The 22,040-nt window shown below is 39.1% G+C and overlaps 2 protein-coding genes across 3 annotated transcripts in view; one reads left to right on the top strand and one right to left on the bottom strand.

Moving 5' to 3' along the window:
* PLEKHM3 (pleckstrin homology domain containing M3) overlaps positions 1–17,039 on the top strand; it is a 117,479-nt gene extending 100,440 nt beyond the window's left edge. Inside the window, exon 9 of one of the 2 annotated variants that reach the window (XR_001920525.2) lies at positions 15,435–17,039. The gene's annotated coding sequence lies outside the window, so the exon portion shown is untranslated. Of the gene's footprint in view, positions 1–10,713; positions 10,820–15,434 lie in introns of those variants that run through there. The other variant, XR_001920526.2, reaches the window with a different exon arrangement.
* CCNYL1 (cyclin Y like 1) lies at positions 85–21,573 on the bottom strand. Its single transcript, XM_008931178.3, has 10 exons — positions 21,558–21,573; positions 20,348–20,422; positions 18,074–18,108; positions 16,297–16,397; positions 14,848–14,883; positions 14,096–14,147; positions 11,507–11,626; positions 9,316–9,482; positions 4,654–4,816; positions 85–1,839 (listed from the first exon to the last, which is right to left on the bottom strand). The coding sequence occupies exons 1-10, from the start codon at positions 21,571–21,573 to the stop codon at positions 1,723–1,725; spliced, it is 882 nt and encodes a 293-aa protein (XP_008929426.1). The 3' UTR covers positions 85–1,722.
* Positions 21,574–22,040: the final 467 nt, after the last annotated feature.

Here is a 22,040-nt window from a genome sequence, read left to right on the forward strand (position 1 = left end):
CTTGAGAGAAGCTGCACAGCACCAAATACTCATGAGGAGCAATGGAATTCAACACCTGTACAGAACACACCGTTCACATTTAACTTTAATTAAAATAGAGTTTATTAGCTTTTCTTTTAATACAAACATGAGAAAGGAAAACCACCTGAAGATGTAGTGTTATTTTCAAAATTGAACTAGTGATCAATACCTGAAGTGCCAAGTTCCATGGATTTGGGAGCCAGGGCCTGGCATATTTGCATACTGCAAAAGGCTGTATGCATCATTTTATCAGCTGAGTGCAGCCAAACTGAGGATGGCACTCAGACAGCCCCACTCCCAAAGGCACATGGACTTGTTACTCAGTGAAGGTTTCTGGGCCTTGGCTGTATGAGGAAGTGCACAAAACCCATGCCATTTGGAGGGAAATCTGCTCCTAGGACACACTGCCTAGAACCTATTTGGATCCAAGAAGGGAAGATACTACAAAGACTTGTAACAGGAAGAGTCTAATAATATTTATCCTGTTTAGAGTTCAGTTTCAGAGCCTGAAAGTAAGCGCTGTTCCAAAGTCTCAGAAAGAGCAAACCCCAAGCCTCTAGAGCAGTTGCACAAGATAAAATTCATTTTGGGAAAAAAAAATAGGTTTTGTAGAAAGCTTTTTGATAATTCTCAATTGAACACAATATTTTTTTCATCTACCTTCTTAGGTAGTCCAAGATTCTCAAACTCATTATTGTCTCATTATGAATGTAAATCCCTCCTAGGAAACTGAAACCCGAGGAGAGCCAGATGGATGCACAATATCAGCTTTAGGAACTCCACTGTATATAGCACAAGAGATCTGCAGTAGAACTCAGAGAAGCAGTGCTGCACACACGCCATTCACCACTGGATTGCTACACTGTTTGGGATGGTGATGATGTTTCCAGACCAACTTTTTCATTCAATGCCTCAGAAAAATACACAGATTACATCTCTTCCAGAGCAATATAAGTATTAGAAAATGAGAGAAGCACCATAATTCACAAGAAATGCAGCATGGACCCTATACATTTTAACAATACATAAAACCATATCTCTGCCCCCAGTCAAAACATTCAAAGTCTTTTGACAATCTCTACTGGAGTGAAGTTGTGGGTGCAGAGTTGGAATTCCTTCCTGCTGGGCAGCTTCTTGGCATGAACACATCACCAATAATAGCAGCTTTTAGTAGCCAAACCAGGGAAAAACCATCAACACGTGTCTATGCTACTGTTTTCAGCTCCAGAGTGGCTTTATACTTTAAGAGTCCCATGTTTTGTGTTGTTTTTGTTAACACTGCATTGACCTGAAATACAAATGCAGTGGACTCTGGATTACAGGGGAGAGGAGGGAAGAACATTGTAACTATAGTCATGTGGTTAGTGTTTAAATTCTAAAATTTAAAACTACTTATTATTAAAAACCTCAGGAGTTCACAGCTATAGGCCTACATAGTAAGCAAACATCTGTGGGGGAGAGAAGGAGATAAGTTTGTTTTTGCACCTCTGGATACATTAGAAGGAGGAGAGAGTTGGTTTGACAAAGATCTTGATTTTTGCACCAAGTATGCTCCTCAAGCTCTGGGCTCTCTTGGCTAATTTACCTTCCTCTCCTCCTCTTGCTGGAAGACACCATCACTGCTGGCTTGTGTGCATGGAGTGGTGGTATTCCTCCGATTCATATGGATGCTGGTTCATGGTGCTGCACTTTTCTCTCTCCTCAGGAGAGGATGGCATTAGAACGGCGGATACCAACTAAGTTATCAGCACTGAAAGATCGTCTCATAGCAGCTTTTGACAAGTCTTTGTATTTGTCTTCACACAGTCGGGAGATAGCCTGGATACCACGTTTAGAGACAAAATGAAAAGTACACATTAGAAAAGTTCAAACATTTCAAGGGAGGTTTTACAACTGTAATACCAACAGCACAGGTGCTCTGCAGCAGTGATGCTGCGAAGAACTACTCTGGAGGGAAAATATTAAAGGGGTCTGTCCCCAGCTAACATGAACCCCAGCCATCAGAAAGTAAGACCTAAAGAAGGAGAGTGGTTTCCATAACTATCTCCTTTCTTTTACTAGTCTCACTATCTAATGGAAAACTTGGATCCATTTCAGACTTAAAAGTTTGAGGTAGTTGTGTTGAAAACTGCACCTGGTAGCTGGGTCTGGTGTACACAGCAGCACAAACCCCTCTATTTTAACAGTGCACAGGTATGTGCACAGGCATTTCTATGAGAAAAAGGTTCAACTTAAAAAGGTCTTTGCACTCCCTCAGGCATCTTGCCTTTGGCCACTCAGTAAAAGTGAGCCTAGGAAATGAAGTTCTACTACGATGTCTGTTTTGCCTTTACCTTCTCTACACCCTTACCCCAATATGGTCTTCCCAGGATCACCCACACGATCATGTCCTGGAAGAGGTCTGAGAAGGGAGGGCAGCCATGGCACTTTATTACAGCAATTAAATACTAGCACATGCGGACATCCTAGTGTTTAACTGCTAAACTGCTTTTTCATCCATTTATTGGCTTGCCTCTGTCATGTTCATCTAGCTAGTCAAGAGGCCTTTATTCTGATGCAGCTATTCTAGTAACAAATTTTTATTTAAAATCCTAATAACACAATTGTCCGAAAAACAGGGTGTCCTCCCCTGCAAGGCCTATTTCTGATTGGAGCCTTCAGGCATTATCAGTGCAAATTAATAAGGATACCTGTATTAAAAGGCTGAACTGAATGTCAGTCCTGAACATTTACTTCCATTAATAATTTACTACCTATCACCAGATGAACTCTCAGAGTCCTGCAATCAGCTACAAGCCTACACCTTCCCTTTAAGGCAGCACCCATTCAGCACAGCCCTATGTTCTGGAAGTTCAAAAGGTGAAAAGCACTCTGAGCATGAATAAAGTTCTAAGTGTGTTTTAAAATAATTATTTACATTTATTCCTGCCGACCTTCTGGAGGCATGCATTTGGCTCAAGAGTGGCATTCTTTGAGATACTGGCGGCATGAGCTCCTGCTGCAAGACCAGACAGACTCTCCATCCTGCTTTAATGCTGGCACATCAATCATAAAGCAACCTGTGTTGACATATTTAGCCCCAGCTGCCCATATGGTGTAAATCAGTTTTCAGTCCCTGGAATTCACTAATTCACCACTTTATACAGGCTCTATCAACTGCTCATGTGCTTCAAACCAAAAGGTGGAATTAAAAATTTTAGCAAATGGTTTAAATATTTATCACATTTTAGAATCAAATCCCAAAATGTCCTATAGAGATGCATAAGTAAGTACATTAGGGCAAATCACATACTGTACTGAAAATTACTGTGATTTTAAATACCAAGCCCCCAAATGCTAAGAAAGAAGAAACAAAACAGGCTCACAATCTGTAAATCATCCACTTATGCCTGGGCACTGAGCAGTTCAGTAAACAATTTCCTGTGGACTATGAACTGCCCTACAACCACATTTACAATTAGTGACAGTGTTAGCTTAAAGTGCAAGTAACAAGGGTGAGACAAAGCAGAAGAGTTGCACTGCTTAACTTTAAATAGAGGAATTCATAGGCATATCATACCTATCATTCCAAAAGACCAGGAGGGATCACACTTATTTCCAAAGTTCAGCCACTTCTGGGACAAAATAAAAAACCCTAGGACTTGGCAGAATTATTGGGGGTGGACAACAGAACAATATAAGCCAAGAATACCGTAGCACAACCCTCTTGAAAGGGGCTATGGTATCAGTGTACACAGGGCCTGTGGTAATGCCTTTGTTGAAAGGTCAACAAAATAACATGCAGAGTCATCAATTAAACCTGGACAGATGAAAGGTTGCATTGATCCAACAAGAAAATTTCCCTGGGAACCCAGGTAATTTTCAAAATGTCTTAGACATCTCCATCAGCTAGGAAGACTGACTCTGCAAAAGTTCAAGTTTTTTAAAATGCGCCTTCACACCAAGAAGGCAGCAGGGACTCACAGAAGGGCAGCCTTCCCCATCGAGCAGAAAGGGCCAGTTATCTGCATTTACATTCCTCTGGGCATTCTGAAGGATTCCCAAGAAGAGGCTATTCCAAAAGTTTATCTTAAAGCAACATTTCTTTGGAAAGGTGAGGTTCTACAAGTTAGGAAAAGAAGCATATTTTTTCTGCAGCTGTCCCGAGACAAATGGTTTATTAAACCATGAGAGCAGTAAGAGTGCTCCCTCTAAAAGCAGCTGTGCAGTGGGATGCAGTGGGAAACCTTCAGCTGGTAGTATTTAGAAAGGGCTGAGTGTGACTGTCTCTAGGTGCTTGGAATACAGACTGTGACTAGGGAAGGACAGACAATCCATTACATATGACACTAATCCTTTCAATCGTAAGTAGCCTAGCTGAGCTATGGTTCCCAAAATAATATCCATTTTATTTTGCGATCTGCGGGACTTCTGTAATCTCTTCTGAAACCCTTCCTTTCCTCAGAATACTAGCTTAGCCCAGGCATGGTTTTAGACATGCTAACTGTAGTTATAAAGGGGTTAAATTACCCTGTAATACACTAATCTAAAAGCTTTTTACTTTTTCTAACCACCACTTAACATGATTAGCAACAGATGCTCTTACTACACATACAGACAGAGTCCCCTGCTCAGCCACTCTCAGAGCATTACCTCCAGCTTCTGTGCTCTCTCTTTACTGAGAGGCTCCAGCAGAAAGCTCAGGTTATTGTCATCTGCTAGAGAGCGAAGATCAAAGTAGTATTTGGCGTAAACACTGGCAGGAACATTGATATTAAACTGCAGTAGCTCCAAGAAGTGTCTTTCCATCTCGTTCCTAGGAGGCATAAGGGACAGAACACAAAGGGGAAAAAAAGATAGTTTTAGCTGGCTGAAAACACTGAAGAGATCTCAAGCTTGTTTTAAAACCAGCAACTCTGAAATAGTCATCGAGAGCTCTGCATTATTAGTTTTGAGAGACAGGTCATTCCCTGGTGCTCAAAACAAGGTGCAGCTTTTGAGTCCTGGCACCTCCGGCTCGGAGAGGAAGGTAGTGCCCTGTCATGCACTCACTCGGCTGACGGGGGAGGTTCATTCTTCGGAGTTCCATTAGTGCAGCTGTACAATTCATGCGCCATTCTCACTCTCATACGGCCCCACACTATAGTGATCAGATGAAAGGAATGATGTATGCTGTTTATTAGCTCTGAAGAACTTGCAGACATTTTCACCAGGCTGATAACAGGAAGGGGGTTTATTGAAGTAGAGGCGGACTAACAAAAGGAGTAGGCAGATCACCACGGCAACAAATGGATCTATGAAGAGCTGCTGCTATTATCTCACAGAAAAAAGCCTCTTGAAGCAACATGGATTCATCTCCAATAAATAAATAAATAAGCAGCATTAGGTGGGAGAAGGAATTTTTTCCTCAATAGCATTAGGAAGGATAACAAAGTACTGTGTCAAAGGGCACTGTCCAGTTTTTACTCTCTTGTCTGTTTTCACTGGGCAAAATACTTGGAGGAAAGCGGGGAGAGTGCCATGACATGAAAAAGGCTGCTTCAGCTACTGTACTGTGGTCAGCTGAAGCAGAGATGTTCTATAGAGAAAAAACAACGTTTTACAAATTAACCTAAAAAGAAACTGGTGGTAACCAAAACAAGCAATTCAGTTCAACACTAACTCAACAATTGTTCCTACTGGTAGCAGACCCGTCTCAAGAGAATTTAGCAGCTGTGTAGGCCAACTGTGATAACACCATAAGGTAAGCTGCACAAAGTCAGTGCCAAGGTTGTTACTGCTTTTTGGGAGCTTTCAAAATGGACGCTCTACCTATCAGAGGGGGGCAAATAAATCAAGGAATCATCCAGGTTGTCCTGTACTGGATGGCGGGTCTCAATATGAATAGCAGCTTTGTGCTTGTTTCTGGCATAGTGGACTTGAGTATCATTGAACCTAGTGCCAAAATTAATTTCCTGTTCATATGGTCATAAGCCTATAGAAATGTAAATCAGATAATGTTTTGATGATCAGCTGATCAGAGCTTGATTTACCCTGTTGAATAAATGCTCTTCACTTCCCCTTTTGAACTCACTGGGCTAATACATTTTAATTCTGTAAAAATACAATTCTTCATTGGATTAACAAGTCTATTAACAGTGGTTTAAAACCTGGGTAAGGATAATGCCCATGTGTTTTCTGTGCCTTATTTACAAATATATGTAGCCTAAAGAGTGAACAGCATGTGTCCCCTTACAAACAATCATGGCAAGATTAGCAGCTGCACAGTTAATTTTTCAGTGATTATGGATTTGCTCTCATCAAAGCAAGCAAGTTCTGACAAAGGATGACTTCCAAATATCAATTTAATTTCCTTTGATTTTTTTTCCACCATTAGAAATAAGTAAAACAAAACAAAAAAACCCAACCTCCCAAAACCCCAAAGAAAAACTCTTTTCACTAAAAATAACCACCACCTGTGTTTTGGTCACATAAAAAAGGGCTTGTGATAGAAAAAATAAGATGAACACTTTACTCGCTTTGAGTAGGAAGAGGCTAAGACAAATGAGCACATCTGCCAGTTTCCAGGCCTGCACCATGTATCCCTTCACAACCTGTGACCTGCTGGCAGTTTCTGGAAGAGCCACCCAGCTCCTGCTGCCAATGGAGCTGTGGGGTGGGGCTGCCAGCACGTGTCCCGAGCAGTAAGGAGTGTTTGCTGGGGAGGAGATGCACCTACACTGCCTTCAGAAGAGGTGCCTGGCTTCTACACACACACACACACACACACACACACACACACACACTCTCGAGATTTGCAAATTGGGTGCACTGAATCAGACATACGACATTTTGCCAGTTCCAGAGCAGTGTAGCTCCCTTGCTCGGCTTGCAGTGGCTCAACAAGGGTGTCTAGCAGGTTAGTGAGGTCATTCTAGATCCACACAGCCAAGAGGAAAATTCACAGAAAGTACACAAACAAAACTTGCCACCAGTTCTTGCAGATAGGCCTTTACTGCACAAGAATGGCCCACCCAGGGAGCGACCTTGGTAGAGTCCTGCCAAGCGATCTTTAGCTGGGGAGCTGCTGGGATTTTAGGTGAATTTTTTGGCAGCATCACCAGCCATCATCAACATTAGAATGCAGTTGTGCCTGAAATCCTTTGCTGATTTTCTCTCACTAACACTTGTATTTCAAATAGCTAATACTTACTATCAAATTACTGGTTTAAAAAAGTACTGGAACTACTAAATCTGACAATTAACTATAGCACCAACTATTAACTGAAAGTAAACTTCTAAACTTAAAATAATTTTCCTGACTATTTTAGGCAGTTTTCCAAGGTCCCTATTATGGTGATGTTATCCAACCAAGGAGCAGTGAAGTCTGCCAAGCTGCAGCAGTGCAGAGCCTGGGATGAGCACCCTCGACCACTGTCGAGGAAGTGGTTGAACAGTTCCTGCCTGTACCTAAATCCAAAGGTCTAAGTCACTTCAAATGAGATGGGATTACAAAAATCCCATCTTCAAATTGGGAGGAAAGAACATACCTAAATTCCATCTATTTTCCTTACCATCATCACTGCTTTGAAAATGGAAGTACTGACAATTTCAGGAGACCCAGCATCAGCAATAGAGAATAAACATCCTGCTTGTTACAGATATTTCCAGTGCTATCAATTTGATTTGTTCCAAATAGGGCTAGAAGAGGAGACATCAAAAAGAGCAAGATGTATACTCCAGCACTCCTTTCTTCGCTGACCCCACTTCAGCCATCTCAGAGTTATTTGCAGCAATGCTTCAAGTATGTTCCTCAGATAGATGAGCACTCCAGGCCAGATTGAGTGAAGATGTACATTGTATAAAATCACTAATTATGCTTTCCTGAAAGCAGGGCTGGCACAGTCCTGCATTTTGAGACAAAGAACTCCCAGGCAAGGGGTATGTATAAAACAAATAACTGCATTCACTGTTGTTGTTTGAATAATAAAAATTGTTTTGGTGGAGAAAAGTCCCTCAATTTTAGAAATGCCACCCCCAACCTAAAAGGAAGAAAACTAGGTATTCCTCCCAAATGAATAATTACTGTATTTTAAACATTAGCTTTGGGTTGAATCCAGGGAAAAGAGCTTGGGGCAAGAGCAGACTCTCCCATCACACAGGGAGCCTCTCACTGCTGTGTGCAAAACTCCACCACCTCAGTCTGCTCCTGTGCTAGGACTGGCTCTTACTACACAGGCCTGGACACATGCTCAGGGCACAGCAGTGTGATAAAACTCAAACACACACTACAGCCAGATTTACTACAGCCAGAAAGCCTAGTGTTTTAAGCTGGCCTTGTAGCATTTCTACCACTGTGATAATAATACTGGAACAAGCAATAATAGGGGAACAAGCTGCCAAATAGAATTAAAACAATAATGTTGACATTTCAAAGCTCTTAGATAGAGCTTTATGAGAAGGAATTTAACAGAACACCTAATGGGCCAAATATACTCCACATAAACACACCTCCAGCCCATGGCACGAGCCTGGAGCCACAAGGATGAACATCTTCCAGTACTGCGAAATCTGTAGGGATTAAATCTGAGTGCACCAAGAAAAGACAGCAGATTCAAAATTTCTGAAAAACTGAAATCTACATCCAAGACAAAAATATATCCAAGGAACAGCCTTACATAAACAAGCAGTTGTAAGACTGAGGATTTTGTTCTCAGCATTGTAGGCATGTCTAAGAACTCTGCCAAAGAGGATAAGCTGTAGCAGTAGCTGTGTTTAACACGTGCAACCACAGATACCCACACAAACAACACCTGTCAGCAGCAGCAGCAGCTAGGAATTCACACCTTCAGATATCTAGGCCTTAGCTGGATACACGAGCACACACATAAGGCACAAGTTAGAGTTTACCTTGCCATTTTTCAAGTTCTAAAACAGAAAAGGCCGGGAACAAATTTAGTTAACTTTTTTCCTTCCAAAACAAATCTTTTGATAAGACTATAAATTGGGCACTTTAGTTCCATGGCTCATCACTGTGAGAAAGAAGGTAAAGAAAACTAACTTCAAAGTTGCTCACCCAAGTCATTAGAATTATTAGCACAGACTTGTCTCAAAGTAGGGTAATCATCCAAAGTTTCTTGAGTTAAAAAAGGGAACTAGGCCAGACACCAGATATACACCATGAACATATATCATAGCAACAGAGACAGACATTTTTCAGTATGATCACACCAAGTACCATTAGAAAAGCCCACGTACAAACAAAAAACCACCACGAACACCCCCCACCCCCCAAAAAACCCCACCACTGTAAATTAGCCAAACCTTGCAACTTACATGTCCTCAACAGTAATGTCCTTCAGTATTTGGCAATAATCCACATTCCACACAGCCTGATCATCCCAGACTTTAGAAGCCAGCAGAATAGCTCCAAGGACTATCCTCTTCCAGTTACTAGGACATATGTCAATCTCTGCATAGGTTAAAAGCCTTTCCAAATAAACCTATAGAAAGAAGTTAAAAAACCAAACAACAAAACTCCAACAACTGCATTTTTTTTTCAATGTGTGTAATTAAGACCTGGAGCTGAGTTCTGAGAAGCAAACATGCCAATCCAATATGACTATTTATTACCATTAAGTGTGTCAAAATAAGTATTCATGATTCCTACTTACACTTAAGAATCCAAATTTTCAGGAGTTACAGGTTCCTTTTTTATTATAACACAAGAACTGGACCACCAGGGTATACAATAAAGATAGTGAAGTATCAGTCCTGTTCATTTCTATCAGCAATTGCTGTTTCAGGGTAACACTGCTACAGCTTGTTCTGTCAGTGTGTCACACATCCCACACAGGTTCTCATTAGGGCCTATGTGGGACAGCAAATCACTCAACATCACTTTAGCCTTTCATCATGGTTAAGGTTCAGCACTTGTAGCTGAACAGGAAGTGCTAAAAACCTGTGCTGTGATCTCTAGTGATGGGACAAAGATGTGTTAATCGCTATCTTTCCACAACAAAAGGTGTTCTAGTGCTATTTCTATTTTACCCTGTAAAGAAGTCTTTGGTCCCTTCATCTACATCAACAACTCCTTAGAAAGATACACAAGTCCAAAGATGTGTCTTGGTCTTTTACTCATTCCTCCCATGAAATCTCAAACCAACTCCAGGATGTCAAATCTGTCCCTTCCTTTAAAGTTTTTTACTATTTCACAGTCCTATAATGATCCACGTAACAAGTAATTTTCATTTTCAAAGTTGAATACAGATCGTTTTTAATGTTCTATTCCCTCACCTAAATCCACGGTTCTAATGAAACCTCAGATTAACAAGTGGGTACAGGAAGCTGCACCTACTAAGGTCTAAGGGCGGGCTTAATCTTTGTCACTGAGATCTCCTCACACTTTCTTCCCATCCTTTGCTTGTAGCCCTCAAATGGCCTAAAGGTGTTCCTATAATAACAGGGCCATCTAGTGGTAAAAAAACTTTAAAAACTAACTCCGTATTTTGTAAATACTTCAGCTAGTTTGCCTAGGGTTAGCTGTCATCTTGTTCTGTCAAAATTGCTTGCCTGTCTTTGGAAAAGCAAAAACCTTGAGTTTCAATAGCTCTAACTATCCAGCCTTTTTAATTACTCATTTCCATATTGAAGACAGTCCTTCAAGCTAAGTTTGCTTAATTGCTACATTGTCTTTTGGTGACAGTTCTGTTCTCCTTTCACACTGTTTTTCAGAAAGAAGACACAATGAAGACTGAAATCTAGTGTGCAACAAAGCGCAGTTTAAGAGACTGTCTAATGTAGCAATTATATAAGTTGTGGGGTTTTTATTTCCCTTCATATACACACACATATATATGTATATATATATAAAATCAATACTGTTGACAATTTTTTTATATCCATCATGCTTTCTGAAATCAAACAACAAACTGTAATGAGATTATTATCTTGTCCTTAGGTTCTAAGTATCTCCGTGTCACCTGGGGAAAAAAAGTTGTAGCCTCTTCAGTTTAATTTAAAAAAAAAAGTTTAATAGAAAGGTGGCAATGATTGAGGGATATAATGAGAAAGTTCATCTCCTAGAGTTCCTATAGGATTAATCCCCTTAAGGCAGTATTACTTGCACTGTTCTGGTTAATATGATCTCAGAACTCACACTTTCCCCTCCACACAACTGAAATAAAAGATATCTTTGAGTCTGATCTTATTACATCCCACTGTTTACAGTGCCCTGCTGTTCTGCTCTTCTCAAGCTCCTTCAGCGAATATATATTATGGAACAAGCAGTTTTTGACTGGACAAGTAATTAAGCATTACATATACATATACAGAAAAGGTAAGTTCCTTTTTAGTTAATCAATTCTGTGACTACTTAGAAATCTCTAATGAACTCACTTGTTCTGTGTCTTCATTAACAGGGTTTCATGAGATACTGTAACTATTTAAAAGTCAGCCCAGTTCACTTATTGAGGAGGGAGGGAAAGTGTTCCAAAAGCTCAAATTTCAGAAATGAGGCATCTCTTACCAGTGTCACTATTGCACATTCAGCTGTCAGCTGTGCAGCACTGAAAAGTGTCCGGACAAACCGGTATATGTGCTTGTGATCAGGGTCATGCTTGTAGTAGTCATCTGGAACTTCTTCCCGCTGAAAGAAAGTTCTCTGAATTACTGAAAATCTGTCTTATTTAATACTGACCCTAGAGAACAGCCACACATGGTTATTTCTTCTCACCAAAGTGTATACAACCCTTTTCTGTCACAGAGACAGAACAAAATTATACTGAAAGAAGCCACCCTGCAATATCACAAAAATTCCAAACAAAACACAATAGCTGTAGCTGGTATCTTTGTTTTGAACATTTTTTTGATCTGTAAGGCTAATGGGAAAGAGTATGAACTACCATCATTATTGCAGGTGCTTACTATTGTCCATAGAACATTTTACAGACTGAAAGAGATGTAAAAAAAAAAAAAGGAGTCTTCCTCCTGCAAGAAAATCACATGTATATACACATCAGGGAAACACTGGCTCTTCAAAAGGCAATTAAGAGACTTCACAAGATTCCTCTTCCAGCTGAGGAAGAGCTGAAGAACACATGGCAATAATTCTGTCACAGGTAGAACTGGAAGGTAATTTACACTGTCTTCATAGGACTCATCCTTGAGAGACTCCAGAAAGACAACAAAACTAATGAACAGGTAGATTTAACTGACACAGTGCTAAACTGTTTCTAAATACAGGGGAGAAGAAAAGCTCAGAAATAAACAGTCTGTAAAAGCAATTCTTATATGAGTGTTTGAGAGACACTGTGATATTCAGCACTCTTCCTGGAGGGATGAAACTTCAAGAGCTCCAACTTTGCACACTGGTTCTGCAAGACTGATACCTGATTTCTATCTACAGTCCAAGGTAGACCTATAGTATGGTAAAGACAGTAGCTGAGAACATCATACCTGCCTGACATTAAACAAGTAGCTGTAAGGTAAGCAAAGCAGCAAGCATTTTCCTGTGTTTTGTAGTTTAAAAAAGCCAGGTAGCAGTGTCAAGTAAAATGCAGAGGTAAGTTAACTTTGTACTCTCCACACAGCTTTCAAATACACCACTAACCAGTGGCAGCTACCTCTGCAGGGTGGGCATGCAACATTAGGAATAACATGAGTAGGACCCCTCCTGTGCTACAAGCAGTACAAAAGCACATCTGGAAGTACAGTTCTGCTGACTGGAACTGAGGAGGAAGGCACTGAGACTGGTATTTGTGACTAAACCCCATGATACTGGTAACTGGGTCACATTAGGGTCAACAGAGCCTGGGTTTGAACTGCTTGTGACTGCATCTTTGGAAGACAAGGTGTTCAGAGATTTCTTCCAGCTAATTAACCTTTTTAAAGGAACAGTAGGTACCCAGGCAAAACGCCATTGCTATAGAAACTAACAAGCCATCTGTGCCTTTCCCCTCAGAAGTATGACAATCAGCCATAACTCTATTTCTGTCTGTATGCTGCACCAAGATAAAAAAGACCTTTAAGTGTTCCCTAAAGGACACAATGATTTTCCTCTCATTAAATAGGAGCTAGGCTATATGAAAAGATCAAAGGATGTCAGGTTGTTAAATAAAGAAATTGTCTGATGGAGTTCATCTTACATAAATAATTTTCAATGGAAAACAACAGATTTGGGCATTTAAAATAGTTCTGGACCATACTTTTCCTTTTGAAGTGCTACAGTCCATACAAGAAATCTTCAATACAGCTCTTGTCCTGAAGTTGTTTGGGTTTTTTTAAAATACTAAATTGTTCATTAGAAAGTGTTTATTAACAAGCCAAATCCGTGAGATAGGTTGAACTGTGTTCACTCAGGTAAGTACCAGAGCAAATTGAATTGTTAAAGCCACTAGAGCTTTGCTAAGTTAATTTCAAGTGAAAAACAAGGGAAGTGGTTCTGTAGGACAGGCATTAAGCTAGGAGTGCTCAAACTGGATGTGAAAAGCACACGCTCCAGTCTTGAACTTGCCTGTACTCTGAGGTTTCGCATCTTACAGATTGTCTAAAAAGGTGTACCAGGATCAGTCACATTAAAATTGTTTATTGCTGAATTGCTCCTAGCTGTTACTGCAAGCAGCCTTAGGCATATTTGCTTTAAAATGTTGCCCTTCAGGTTTTTTAAAGACCAAACTCGCTGTCACCTACTTCAAGTGATGCTTCACGTATTACGTTCCCCTGTTTGCAGTCATTAAAAGGGTAGGCACATACCTACTAACCATGTCTTCCTAAATAAATAGGAGAGACTGGTAATTAAAGTAGTATTAAAGAAGGGAAGAAAAGAGAGAGACAAGAAACTTCAGATATGGAATATGGAAGAACTGGGCACATGCTGCTTTCTCTTCACAGTCAAAGGATAGAAAACCAAACTTACTTTGCAGCATTTAAAAAGACTGGGTTCAGTTTGTGATTTAGCTGATATCAAAAGTCATTATTTGCTCTGTATATTATATATAAAGGTAAAATTTAAGATCAATTTGATTGTGACCTGGTGCTAATACATTTTTCTGACTTATACAATACAAATCAAGGTGTATATTGATACACATTCAAAGGATCAGAAAGTTACACTTACTGTGAGAGGATGAGATTTTTCATCAAAAATATCCAATGATCTGTCAGAATCTCTACAAAACAAAAATCTCTGGTTTAGCAACAAGAGTTAATTGGTACTGGTATGCCCTACTAAAAATTATTGTTCTTCAAAGAGGATAAAGGGACATATTTTATAGTTCAGCTTTTCCTAGAATCAGATATTTTTGCAAATACCATATTTTTGCAAAGCCTTTAATGATGAGACCTTACAACTGAATATTTAAGATGCTAAACAAAGAACAGCTATCCATGTTCTTGTATTATGCTTAGTACAGTTCTCCCTTAAAATGTGGAACTGTCTCACTAATAGCATTTACTTCAAAAAGTCAGCTATAATTCTGAAGCATATGCTGTAACTAGCTATAATGGCAAGGGTTATATGTACATGGGACAGACTTCCTTCACCCATCAAAACTAATCTGTACCTCTGTATGCAGGAAAAGCTAAACAAAGGCCAAAGGCTGATTTGTTATGAGTTAAGTGTGTTTTCTTCGCTCCCTGTTTTGATGTTTGGATGGGTGTATTACTGACCCTTCCACAGCAGCTCAAGGGGGGGGACAAAGAGGAAGCAGATATAGCATAAAGTGCCAGTTTTTTCAGCTCCTTTAAGTTTCACCAGATCATATTTGACTCAATGATCTAGGAGGTTTTTTCCAGCCATAATGATTCCACAATTCTGTATCCCTGGCTCAAAAAGAAAGTTATATTTCACCAAAGGAAGAGTTCACTCACCTGTTCTTTATATGGTAGAATATTGCTAATGTTACACTAAAAAAGAGAAAGAAAGAAAAAGAAGATTTAACAAAGCATATTCCATGCACACTATTCCACTGCAAAAGCTGTCATTCAGGGCAAAATATTACAAATCTATTTTGTACAAGCTTCCTTTCACATTCTCAAGTACTCTGTGTCTCATTTCTGATGTTTAACTGTCTGGAAAGAAACTGGCTAAATCAAATTTGCTAGCTAAAGTACTTTTACATTCATTGTAGAGATATTTGTGCAACAAAATAAATGTTAAGCAACATTATAAATACATACTTTCATTTCCTGATTAGGTAATATAAGTGGAAATGTGGGGTATTCCCAATTAAAATATAAGTTCTACTTGATGTTACATATACTGTTGTAGAGATTCTCCTGATGTTTTAACTCTGTATGCCCAGTTGTGTAATTTAGGAACTGTCTGAAAAAGAGAATAATAAAGATGATACTATGCCAGCATAATCCAAGAAGTGGACAAGATCAGATTTCAGTCTCTGCTAAGTGAGGCAATAGGTTTCACATATTAATGCTCATCTACTGTGGCTAAATTTCAGGTTTTTTACAACAACAACACTGCCATCACAGGAACCTATCACAAGAAAGCTCTGATCTGTTGACAACTGTACACCACTTCAAAATGGCACAAGCATAATTTTTTAGGTTTTTGCTTCTCTAGAAAAGAAGTGACATGCTTTGTTTGAAAGTGATGAATTGACTTATACATTTCCAAACTCTACTACGCTGTTAAAACAGTGAAGCCTTCTGGGACTCAATCTGGTCAGCCCTCCTTTCCCCTCAAGCATGGTAAACTTTTTTCAACTCTCAGCTGGTATGGTCTAAGTGCTAACAACTGTCTTTCTGGAACCCGAAAAAACAGGTCAAACAGCTATTTACACTGGAGAATCGAGGCAGCTACAGTTATCACCTACTACAATAACAAATACCTCAAGAAAAAGGAGAAAGGCTATAACTAAAACCCAAGTCAGCAACACGTTGTTTTTCACAACTAGAGGGCAGACTAACTCCACTGGCAAGTAGCAAACACAGCCCTGCAACTTTTCCTGCAACTCCATACAAAACCCATTTCAAGTTTTCCCAGATGAAGAACTTCTGGATTTGGCTTTCAATGTGAATTGAACTCCCCCCCTCCGCCCAGCACACAAGTGCTGACACACTTCTGCACCTCAAGTGCACGATGAGAACTTCTTTGAAACACGACAGTACTAAAACAAAAGCTCACTCCAGCAGTCATAATTACCAGACCTCTACACCCCTTCCATGACCAACCTGAAGAAGCAGCGCTGTGCTTCTCTCAGTCAAGTGCACAACTGGTTTTGGAACAGACAGGACACCCAAAAATCCCAAATAAACCTTACGGTGCCACTCAGCCCCTCGCTGATGACAAACAGTTCTTACCACTTTATTGTGCTTCTAAGGTTAGGCTGACTGACGGTGCTGTCATCTATAAATATTGTTGAGCATGAACTGTATTTTTTCGTAAGCTGTCCAGGAGAAACCTTGGGGAAGAAAAGAAAGGAACAAAAGAACTGAAATACATTCAAGAAGAGGGATTCTGTAAGCTTTGGTTTACCACACTGAATACTGGCTTTACACCTCAAGTGCTTACTGCACAGGGGGTCTTTGTAGATGACTGCTGCTGCAATGTAACCTACCCTGTATCCACCTAGTTCCCTTGTGTAAGATAGGTTTATGAATCATCCGTTGTAATATACAACATGGTGTTTTTAGATAAATAATTTTCATTAGAAATAGCTGCAGCTAAAGTAGCGAGTCCTCTGATTTTCTCAGTTCTCTTGCATTCCATTCTTGTCAGTTTGTGATTCAGTCTTTCCTCTCTGTGATGTACTTTACTAATCATCATCTCCCTTCTTTCATATCCTATACTTTTACAGTTGTGGTTATCCAGTATTGCTTCCTGTAAAGACAATTTTGCACTTGGGGTTTTTGTTATTAGTTTAGAAGAAAAAGAAACCTCTTCCTGACATTGCTCACTTCACACACATCTTGGTTAGCATCTGGAATCTGGAAATAGAGTACTGCTATTGTCCTGACTTTTACTATTATTATTTTGACCTAGCAATATGCTCTATCATCCATCCTAACCCTGTACATTATACACTGTAAGGAATCTTCCTATATAACCCACCGCCAGGCTTCCCTGAGTACTTTTAGAGAATGCCTTGCACTAGAGATAGGACATCAAAACTGAGGGAGGAATTTTAATCAAACAGTTCAAGATTCATTAGTTTTTGCCAAAATGTTTTTAAATGCCTTGTCTAAAACTTGGAAGTTCTCCATATGAATATGTTGGCACCCTTCACAACTCAATGGTTGCCTGTGAATATCTCCCATTCCAGCTGAAGTTTGCCAGCAAAACCAATCCAATCACACTTCACCTTGGTGCTGGCAGACTAAAGCTGGAACTGTGACAAAAAAAGAAAGAAAAAAAAAGAATTACTCCCACTCCCTGCATAATCACACTAAATACAACAGACTTGAAATACCATTATCTTACCAATACCTTCTCATTTACACTTTTGATACACCATATTTTTTAAACTTTGCGTTACTAACTTCTATTCTTAGCTTTACTAATCAATAATTTTTTATCCAGTTATTAATGACATTGCATCTTGTTTTGTTTTGGTTTCTTTTTGGTAAGTCAAGTGTCCAACTAATATTTGCAGAAAAAGCTCAGAGCATATTTTCAGATATTAAAACTAATGGATTATGACTTGTGTATCATGCTACTGATGTTTGTTCATCATTCTGTTTTCATACTGGATACACTTCTTACAATAAGTCCTGTAGCAATACTCAAACAGAGAGTCATTCAAAACTCAATGAGAAATTAATGTAGTTTTATTTCTGTTAAAAAAAACATAGACAGTTTGACTTGTATTTTCTTTTTTACTGTTCTGAAATGCTTAAGACTGATACAATAAAAAGATGAATTCTTATTCTTTGCCATTCTATGCTCTGTGATACTGTGCCTTTTATTTTTTAGACAAAGGCAAAAATAATTCAGTTTTATCTTGCTAAGGAGGATTTGGAACATGTGTAGGACTATATACCTGTAGGACTATATACCTAGAACTACTACAGTTGTTTCCTTGAATTAGTTTTTGTCCCAACATACTAATATTATCTATATAGAATGTGGTTTACTTACATGATTGATATGGTTACTCTTCCTCTTCTCTCGCACTAGAAAGAGGGAGAAAGAATGTGAATTGAAAGGTTTCTAAAAAACAATCCCAATTTACATTCAAAAAAGTCATTCTATTAACCTGGTTTTCTAAAGTACGTGAGTATTAAAATTTCGAAATTTTACTTTAAGCATCTGGAAAAGTAGTTTGAGGAAAAAATGTCAAGTTTTATCAAGCTAGTAAGCTATATACTACTTCAAACTACCCACATATACATTTAGAAACTACTTTCCATCACACTAAGGGGAAAAATGTCTCAGCTTTGAAAAGATGCTATGTATCATGAAAAATGGAATGATTTCAGACAGTTCAAACAGACAATGTCCAATATCCAACAACAACCAGAAGCAAAACCAGGACACACTGAACCTGCCGAAGACACAAGGAGCAAGTGAGGTGCCCAGCATTATTTACATGTTCTCTCTTCTCCTATTAGACAGCAGAAAGTATTTCACTACACAGAAGATGCTGCCACAAGCTATGCACCTATTTATGATATAACTGCAACCATGTTATTTGATAATTTTAAACTATGTCCATCTTTCAAAAAAGATTGCACGGTTTAACTTCCAGCTGTGACAGCAGCAGCACAACAGTGCTCTTAGAGGAGAGCTGAGAGCTGCACACATGCACCAAGTATACAAATGTGACCAGCCTGGATAGCAGACTTCTCCAAAATTTTAACCTCAGATCATTACCACTCTTTAGCAGGACACATTCTCTTACACATTTAGAAAAACTGACAATTGGAAAAGGGTAGCCACAATTTTTTTTGTCCTTTAGCATAAATTAAACTCATAATCCTGATAACATCTCAATGAGAAAGAACTCACGGATATTAATTCTACTAATTCTGTGGAAGGTTAAGCAAAGAGGAACCAGGAATTTAGAAAATAAATTCCTCTGGTGAACTTCTCCATAAAAATCAGTTCATCTAACTAATACAAACTTCAGATCATAGTTTAATAGTTACTCTCTCACCTACCAGACCATTTTTCTACATGGACACAAGTCTACACAATTCAATATGTGATATTTGAAGAAAACCAAATCACGTTTAAAAGCAACACTACCCCCAACAAGCACGTTCATGTAGTTTGAACATGTGTAGCCAGGCTGAAAGGCTGCACAGAAAAACTGCACAACAGTGTTCAAGAACTGTGTCAACTTGTGAGTTGCAACTTCAGCATCCCTCATCTAAGAGGTGTTTGAAGCGTGCAGGTCAGAGCCTCTGCCTGGATGAAGACTGACCTTAGAGGCCCCAAGGAAAGAAGTTTCTATATTTCCTTGGTATCATCCCCTCTGGAGAACCATGCAGTGCTTGTTCCCACTGCTCCCAGACTATGTGAGCACTGCAAACTTGATAAAACTGACAATTTTACCACTTGTCATAAGACTCTGAATAGCAGGACAGCAACTGACAGACCTGTCAAAATAATTCTACTTCTCTGTGGCAAAGCTATGCCAAGGTAAAAGACACACTGCAGCTTTCCATCAGCACATCCAACCTCAAGTACAACACTTTCTCAGAAAAACAGTGCTTCAAACAAGAACCAGCTATAACAGAAACAGAAGCATTTTAATAAGACTATCTTGAACTTTTTATTAGTTGCAACTTCAAAATGTGCTGTTGTCAGAATTTGTTTTTATTTGTGCAACTCCACTCTTTAACAGCATTTTGGAATGCACAAATTATAGTAATTTTTCGAAATTGACTTTTATTAAGTAAACATGGGCTCTGCAAAGAAACTGAAAATCCCAATACATACTTATTATTAAAACCAGGATTCAAGAATAATTATCCTCTGAAACTATTCAAACAGTTTAAAACAACAAAAAAGCAACTGATATAGATTGATGGTTTCGGCTTATTATTTCTCACAGAACACTGTCCTTTTTTTTTTTATAATTTAAAACAACTTTTGAAACAGCCCTTAGTCATAAAAAAACCCACCACTGCTGGAAGCTTGAATTACACTAGTGAAGAAAGCTGTGCTCCTTCAGACTACTGGGATCTGCACTGCAAAAATCTGATATTTAAGCATTTTGAAGAACAACTCATTGTCAGGGTTAAGTAAAATGGTCTACAAACATATTTCTGTGTAAATACGCAAATTACTAATCCCTATGCTCGAAAGAATGCAAGCACAGTGTTCTCAAGCTGTATAATTAAAATAGGCCATCATTTTTCCAGTTTTTCTCCTGCCTTTTGTTAAATTGGAAAAAACTTAGCTTACCATCTGTTTGTGACTTGCTCAGGAAAATTGTGCTTGCTCTGGGATGATCAGATGGATTAGATTCCAAGGCTAAATCTGAAACAGAAAGGACCAAAAAAAGGAGATATCTTTAACAAAAGATGATGATGATTGCAACAATTCCCACCCAGACTTAAAATGCTCAAGAATAAATGATGGAGACAAGATCAAAACCTTACTTTTGCCAAGACAAATAAAAACTTGGTATTTTTCCCTCTGAAAAAAAGCCTGTGGACTTATTCCTACTGCCATGAACTGTGAATTAGCTTATGGTTTCCATGAAAACAAAATCTGGAAAGGGAAATCTCAAAAAACATGTATCTTCAAAAGTCAATCTGTGCCCCTGCGTGTTTGAGTAGCTGGGTGTGGGGCTTGTGTTCAGTAGCAGGCACAAAATGTTTCTTGACTTTATCAAGACAATAATTAAAAATGCCCCACCAAAACAGCAAAAAAAATAACACTGCTGATCACTCTATGCTTTATGCACCAAATACAGCAGGAAACAATCTCCGTGGCCTTACAAAAGAACATAATAAGTAAGGTTTACAGTGCTGATAAATATCAAAACATGGAACTTACGCTATTCTGTTCTTTTGGAATTTCAAGTTAAACCATGTACAGCTAATATACATTTACTGAAGAACAAAATTACTTTAATCCTTTGCCACAACAAACCAGTGATGGCATTAGAAGAGGATATATTACTGCCTTAGATTAAGATGGAAGCGATCACAGAAGTTTGTTGATGACACTGTGAACATCATGATGAAATTTTGAGCTGCGTTAGCTTTGACAGAAGAAACAGCTGTTCTGAGGAAGTCATGCTACAGACACACTGAGTTATGGGAACACATGAACACAACAATCTAGTACTGTGATCCTGTAAGTCCTGGAAAGAGCAATTTTGCATCCACTGACATTTGTCATTCTGATCTTCCTGTGTGCTACTTATGCCATCCCAACCATGCAGTGCTCACACACTTGCACGTCAGTGTCCAAGGTGGAATGCCAACACAGCTGCCACACCCCTAAAAAACAGTCATCTAAGAATTACCATCAACTTTCAACTAAAAAAAAACCTCCATCTCTCAATCTTTTATGCAACCAACCAACAGAACTCTGGTTAAACAGTAGCCAAAGTAGGAACAAACTGTCTGCGTGCTGAAAGTCTCAACTAAGAATGTTCACCTACCCTTCAGCACAGCCATAGCCCTCCTGGGTCAGCAAGTGAATGGAATTGGAAAAGTACACATTCCCAAAACTTCTCATTCCAGATTCCCACTGGGGCACAGCATTGGTACCCAGATCTCCATGTTTTCCTAGTCCTTGGCTTACATTACTGACCTTATTTCCAACAGTATTGCTCTGACACTGGTCCAGGATGCAGACCACTGTAATTCTGAATCTCTATGGTATAACTAAGGCAGCCAACATGTGTTTAGGAACACAAAGACTGTTCAGTCAGGAATTTCCCCCTCCTCTCAAAAAAGGCCAGAGTCAGCCATGAAAGCAGACCCATCTTGTGAAGTCTTTAAAAGCTAATTTACAAAATCAGTATTTCTATTCTCACCTTACCATGCTCATTCACAGCACACAGTGAACAGATACCTGAATTTAATCATGCAGTTAAAATGTAAGAAGTCCTGGCTTAGAAGCCCTAGAACGGAATTTGCCC

Source organism: Manacus vitellinus, unplaced genomic scaffold (genome assembly GCF_001715985.3).
Source record: "Manacus vitellinus isolate BGI_N305 unplaced genomic scaffold, ASM171598v3 scaffold_20_pilon, whole genome shotgun sequence".
Taxonomy (NCBI): Eukaryota; Metazoa; Chordata; class Aves; order Passeriformes; family Pipridae; genus Manacus; species Manacus vitellinus.

Coding starts and splice junctions, on each gene's coding strand:
- CCNYL1 (XM_008931178.3), bottom strand. Junction 14,884..16,296: donor CTTAGAAGCACAATAAAGTG/GTAAGAACTGTT, acceptor TCTCTTTTTTAG/TGTAACATTAGCAATATTCT. Junction 11,627..14,095: donor AAAAATCTCATCCTCTCACA/GTAAGTGTAACT, acceptor ACTTTCTTTCAG/CGGGAAGAAGTTCCAGATGA.